The sequence below is a fragment of the Momordica charantia genome (assembly GCF_013281855.1).
Source record: "Momordica charantia cultivar OHB3-1 chromosome 10 unlocalized genomic scaffold, Mcharantia_2.0 BLBB01000010.1, whole genome shotgun sequence".
In the NCBI taxonomy this organism is placed as follows: domain Eukaryota; kingdom Viridiplantae; phylum Streptophyta; class Magnoliopsida; order Cucurbitales; family Cucurbitaceae; genus Momordica; species Momordica charantia.
Window position 1 is genome coordinate 13,320,688 of NW_028275158.1, and position 6,762 is coordinate 13,327,449.

A 6,762-nucleotide genomic window follows, 5' to 3' on the forward strand; every position below is an offset into this window, starting at 1 on the left:
ATTTGTCTTGTTATGCTCTACGTTATGGATGCTTTGAAATACTAAAATCATCAGTATATTAAGTTTGTTATCATCAAAACATATGATATAATTGAAGCTTGTAAAACCAACATAAACTGCATTATGGGTTACCACTCCCAAATCGACGGCTAGACGGAAATTGTTAACAAGTGCGTTGAGACGTACTTACGAGTTTTTGCTCGGAAAGACCGAAATAGTGGGGCCATTGGCTAGCTTGAGCGGAGTATTGGTATAACACCACCTATCATGTGTCCATCAACGCCACCCCATTCAACGTGGTCTACAGTCGACAACCACCACCGCCATTGATCTCATATGGCGAGCAACAAACTTCAAATGCCACCCTGGACCAACAGTTGGCCGAGCGAGACCATGCTCTTACGATCTTCAAGGCACACTTATCTAATGCCCAAAATCGAATGAAAAAATTTGATGTCTATCGCCACACCAATGTAGAGTTCAGGGAAGGGGATCAGGTGTACCTCAAAAGTCGTCCCTATTGACAACACTGTTGGGAAAAATCCCCTACTTCTATCGCAGGAATAAGCAGAAAATAACTGAGAAATTTAAAGACTGAGAAATTTAAAGAAAGCAATAAAATAAAGAAACACAAGAATTAACGTGGAAAAACTCCAAACCAGAGAAAAAACCATAGCCCACAAGGAAAAATCCACTATGTGAAAAATTATTACAATCACACAGATTTCTCTCCCCGACCCTAATTACACAAAACACTCTTTCAAAGCAAATATCGCTCAGTTAACTAGAGCTAGTATATCAGGCTTAAAGTATTTCAATTGGGATGATTAAAACCCAAGCCCATGAACTCCTTTTATAGTAGTTGGAACACATCTCCTCTTTGTACTTTTCCGATGTGGGACAACTTCTAGCACATGGAGATCATCCTTGTATTCTTCCAATGTGGGACAACTTCAATTCAAATATTTTGCCAAAACCCAACAAATTCCACCTTGGCAAGATATTGAAAAAATTTTACAGCTTCTACTGCACTCATTGTCTTCACCGACAATCATAATTCTCAATTCAGAGAACTATAGCCTACTTCACCATAAAAGTAGGTCACTTGGAATGTAGCCTTCCAAGATTTTTCTTCCTCGTCACATGTCGATAAATTCTGCTGAGATTTATGGTGCAACTTCCACCTACTTGGCTCACTTAGAAGTTCTTCAGCCATTAACATAACTTCCACCACACACACCTTGCATAACTGCCAAGTCAATGTCCATGTGTAAACTTGTGGAACCGGTAACATCACATCCTCTATCATGGTAAAACGGACATACCATGAGGATGAATTATCTCTCTCTTCAAAGGAACTGATCATCGTCTCCCCTGATGAGAGAAACATTGTCAGCATCCCGCCCAAAGCCTTTTGACGAACCGGCTCTGTTGGGACAATCTTTCTTCATGTGTCCAGACTGTCCGCATCCCAGCAACAAGCTTTCTTTTGTACTGAGTCTTTCTTCTTCTTCCAATTGCTAGCTACCAGTGCTGAATCTTCATGTGAAGTACGCCCTTCACTCTTCAACCTTTTTTCCTCTGACAAGAGTTTACTAGTAACCTCGGCAAAATTCAAAGTATTCTTCCCATACATCAAGATTGGCTTCATGTGTGTTCATAACAAGGTGGAAGTGATAAGATGAGCCTGAGTGCTTTATCTTCGTCATCTATCTTCACTTCGATCGCCTCCAGATTAAAGATGATGCTATTGAGATTACTCAGATGATCTGAAATTTTCGTACCTTCCTCCATTCGTAGTGTGTGAAACTGCTCCTTCAGGTACAGCCGATTTGAGATGCCCTTTGCCTGATACAACGCTTCGAGCTTCTCCCAAAGCTCTTTGGCTGTCGAAATTCCATGCACATTCGCAAGAATATTCTTAGCCAAACCTGTTCGTATCGCGCTTGCAGCTCTCAAATCCATTTCCTCCCAATCTTCATCACTCATGCTAGACTTCTTAGAACCTCTGCTGGAACCACCAGTGGACTCCATTGGACCACCATCACCGCTTAGCTTTTCAGAAGCACCTTCACTCGGTCTTCCCTTCAACGCATTGTGTAACCCAGATTGTATCAGCACATCCTTGACTTGCACTTGCCACAAGCCAAAGTTTATCCTTCCGTCAAATTTCTCCACGTCAATCTTCACTGGACTCATAAAGAATGACATATCTGCTTCACACTCCTAGCAAATCTGCAAACAGTGAACAAGCCACACTATTCACAGAACCGTAACTCGTTTCAAGAAATCTGCATACTCAGAAATTCTAGAAACTACAAACCTAAAGCTTTGATACCACTTGTAGGGGATTTGAAAAACTCCAAATCGGAGAAAAAACCACGGCCCACAAGGAAAAATCCACTATGTGAAAAATTATTACAATCACACAGATTTCTCTCCCCGACCCCAATTACACAAAACACTCTTTCAAAGCAGATACCGCTCAGTTAACTAGAGCTAGTACATCAGGCTTAAAGTATTTCAATTGGGATGATTAAAACCCAAGCCCATGAACTCCTTTTATAGTAGTTGGAACACATCTTCTCTTTGTACTTTTCCGATGTGGGACAACTTCTAGCACATGGAGACCATCCTTGTATTCTTCCAATGTGGGACAACTTCAATTCCAATATTTTGCCAAAACCCAACAAACACTCCCTTGCCAAACGCTGCTGTGAGAAACTGACCCCCAAATATTGTGGGCCATACACCATTTTGTCTCGGGTCGGACCGATTTCATACAAACTTGACCTACCCTTCGAGGCTACTCTCCACCCGGTATTTCATCTGTCCCAGTTAAAGAAAGCCGTGGGGCCCGACACTGAGGTCCAACCTGTCGACAACTTCGAATGGGTTGCAGAACCGCTGGATGTCATGGCTATTCGTAAAAGCCCTAATGGGGATGATTGGGAACTGCTAATTCAATGGAAGGACCTGCTCGAACATGAAGCTACATGGGAGACCATTGTCACTATTCGTCAACAATTCCCTCATTTCCACCTTGAAGGCACGCCATCTGTATGTCCGTGGGACGTATTTCTCGCGTTTGAATATCAATCAGTAAGGTGATACCTTACCGTTTCTTATCTTAAAAAGAGAAGGTGTAATTTAATATTGTTGGTTCTTGTTTCTAATTCTTGGAGAAGAGAGAACCATAACAAATCCACCTAAAGAGCTAGGCTGCCTCAACTCCCAAACGAATGAGAAATATGGAAGACAAAATTAAGGAAGCTGCTGAAAGTTCAGAAAAGCTAGAAAAGTGCTCGAATCATGCTTCCAAAATGTTGTGCTCAGCAATGTAGAAAGAGGAATAATTTGTAGTTGAAGAAAGATAATTAACAAAAACTTATTTCACTTGGATCATTAGAAAAGCAATCAAAATTCCTTTGGAAATCTGAAGACCGGATCAGAAGCATCCTTCTGCACTAAGACCTTTCCTTTAAAGGAAAGTTACCATGATCTGTGTGGTATCCGGATCATAAAAAAATAATTACATTCATCATCAATTCTAGACCTGTCTGGTGCTGGAATACTACTTGTCTATCCTCTTCCTTGTAATTCAGACCTTCCTATCCAAATTCCTAACCCTATGGTTCAATATACCTCATAATTTAATGTCTTAAAGCTACACTCAAATTTGTAATCTCATATAACAAAATATAAAAAATTTCTATTTCATTTGGGGTCGCTTTGCTGATATAATTAGGTATATCAAGAATCACTACAAATAACGTTTCTTGTTTACAATTTTATTAAAATATCTAATCATTTTATGTCTACTTATGTTTTTCATTTTTTATTTTTTAAAAACATTGTCAAAATTGTACAAAAATTTTGGAAAAGAAACGGGAACATATCTGACTTTAAATTTACTCCACAAGACTTGTTGGTCATGATCATCACTGTGAGATGATGTGTGCCAAATAAGTTCACATGAGCTAGAAACTTTTTCTTGTAGTACAAATAGGAAGAGGAATTGGAACTCATAATCAATGCCATGTGGACAAAACTAGCTAGGATTTATAAACAAATATAATAAAATATAATTTTTTCTATTTTATTTGGGGGTCGCTTGCTGATATAATTATGAGTCACAACAAAAGTCCGTATAATTATGGGTCACTACAAAAGCCGATCTCTAAAAACCCATTTGATAACATTTTTCCTTTAATTTTTTTTTAAAAAGAAAATTTAGAAAGAAATTTCTATTTATGTTTTTTATTTCTCATTTTCTAAAAAAATTCTCAAAATTGTATAAAAATTTTGAAACAAAAAAACAAGTTTCTTGTTATCTATCGTTTCCAATTTGTTCCAACGTAAATAAAAGTTTTGTTTTATCATGAATTTTGGAAGCCATGCAATTCTATTTTTTAGGAAACAAAAAACATGAAACGGAAACGTTATCAAATAGATCTCAAACTTACCGACTTGTTGTCCATTATCATAAGAGTGTGATGTTTGCCAAATAAGGAGTTGACCCGAGGTAGAATATTTTTTTAGTAGAGGTGGGGTAGAGAATTCAAACTCATGGTTGCCAAAACTAGTTAGAATTTTATATGCAATAGATATGGAATTGATACAATAAATTTTAGCCAGAAAGGCAGATAGTGTAACAATTCACAAGATACGTACGTACCTCTTAGAACAGGCATATGAGCAAAATAAACAAAAGAGGAGATGAAGTTTTGGTATGTAATCCAGTTACTTGATATAGCAGAGAACATAACTGACTGTACGATAAATAGGCACTAGAAATAGTTTCTTTCCTGTAGAGCACGAATCATCAAAGAGGCTGCAGAATTCTCAGCATCCCTTACTCTTGACTTCTCATCTCCAATCATACACAGCACACCAGAAGAAGTGGCAATCTTAACAGAGCAAACAAATCTCTTTTCATGTGAAGGCCCTAAATCTTGCTCAATACTGCAAATGAAAAAAAACCCACAAACTATAATATAGCAAAGGGATCTGGCCTCGAATTGAAATGCATTCATAAGAATGGTAAAAGACATAGCAAAGGAAGTGAGAGGAAGCAGACATAATCCTTAAAAACAGAAAACTAAGATCGAGATCATCATCAAACGAAACCTTAAACAAGTTGATGCAGATGAGATGTTTAGTTGTTTTTATACCTGTATGTTGGTTTTTGCCACTTCTTCTTGGAACAAAAATCATGTAACTTTTGCTTTGCCCCTTCAATTTCAAACGATTCATCAATACCATCAATAGTTATAGCAGTTCTATTACTTATATCCATAAACTTTGACAATTTTTTCAGAGCTTCTCTTGCAGCATCAAGCCTCGCAATTTGCTTCTGCTTGGAGGAACCAGAGGCAACAAAACTACCATCAACATAGACACTAGAAACAGTTTTGGAACCGTTTCTCCAATTCTTCATGTCAACATGCATCCCATTCCTTTGGCAAACTTCATACAGCACAGTAACCGGCTGGGGTTCCACCAGCAAGTCCTCAGGGGTGTAAATTGGCTCTAACAAACCCCTAATAATCTACAAAAAAATTAAACAAAACAAACCAATTATTGGTGCCCAGCTGGTAAAGTAGTAATGTTTATACCCGAAATGAATCCAAGAACCCACCACCCATAGTCTCTTAAGATCAAGATCAATGTCTACATAGATAGCACCAACCACAGATTCGACAATGTCAGCAAGAACTTTAGGAGCCTGCACCAATCCGCCATAGGGAACCGAGTCGTCCTCTTGGCTGACGGAATCGACGAACTCTCGAACCTAATTAGAACAGAAATCAGTCATAATTGGAACAAGTGGGAGAAGGGGTGGCGGAATCAACGAACCTGATGATCGAGAGCGGGGGCGTTGTGCCGGAGGAAGTGGTAGAGGCCATGGCGGAGAGCGACGCGGGCAAGCTTCTCGGTGCTGACGTTGGCAGCTTTAAGGGAAGAGATCTGGCCCTCATGGAGGTCGGGATAAGCGAGAAAGAAGTAATCGTTGATGGCGTGGCCAATGGCTGAATCGCCGATATACTCGAGGCGCTGGTAAGAGGGAGAGTGGGTGTAAGAGGGGTGGGTGAGGGCATCCTCCAACAGCTTCTTGTTCTTGAAACTGTACGAAACCAAGCGCTCCACCGCCGCCACAGACGCCTCCATCGAACTTCCAAATGGAGACTGCTGCCGCTTGCAGGCAGGGTTCGGGTTTGGGTTCCAAATTCCAAATGGTGTCGCTTCTTCTTTTTCTTTCTTTTTTCTTCATTTGGAAAACGTTTGTTCATGACGTGTTTGACCACCGCTTCCCTTTCTTCTATTGCAAAGACCAATTTCAAAGTGGTGCGAGTGATATGGGATTGGACTCTGATTGGATTATGAGTTCGATTTAATATTAAAAGATTTTGATTGGAATGATTTTAGATCTATCTCAATTCTTTAATGGATTTAAATTTATTTAAATCTAAATATCAACCCATCTTAATAATTTTATGGTAATTTGAGTTTCTAACCAAAATATTGTCCAATAACTTTGTGAATTAAATTGATTTCAAGCCAAATTTGGTATGTGAAAGGCATGTGACAAAATTTCCAATTTTTTTTAGGGATAATTTATAATGCCTACAAATAAAATATAGTTTTTTGAATAATGACGGTTTACGATTGGCCAAAAATCTATGGTTCTCCACAAAGTTTTCAAAAGGAAAAGTATAAATATGATAATATATTTAAGAATCATAATTAATTAAAATTTTC

The 6,762-nt window shown here is 38.7% G+C and overlaps 1 protein-coding gene across 1 annotated transcript; it reads right to left on the reverse strand.

Moving 5' to 3' along the window:
• Nucleotides 1-4,573: 4,573 nt before the first annotated feature.
• Nucleotides 4,574-6,290, reverse strand: RTL2 (RNAse THREE-like protein 2). The gene is made up of 4 exons (XM_022303178.2): nt 5,860-6,290; nt 5,642-5,794; nt 5,175-5,551; nt 4,574-4,965 (listed from the first exon to the last, which is right to left on the reverse strand). The coding sequence occupies exons 1-4, from the start codon at nt 6,169-6,171 to the stop codon at nt 4,791-4,793; spliced, it is 1,017 nt and encodes a 338-aa protein (XP_022158870.1). The 5' UTR covers nt 6,172-6,290; the 3' UTR covers nt 4,574-4,790.
• Nucleotides 6,291-6,762: the final 472 nt, after the last annotated feature.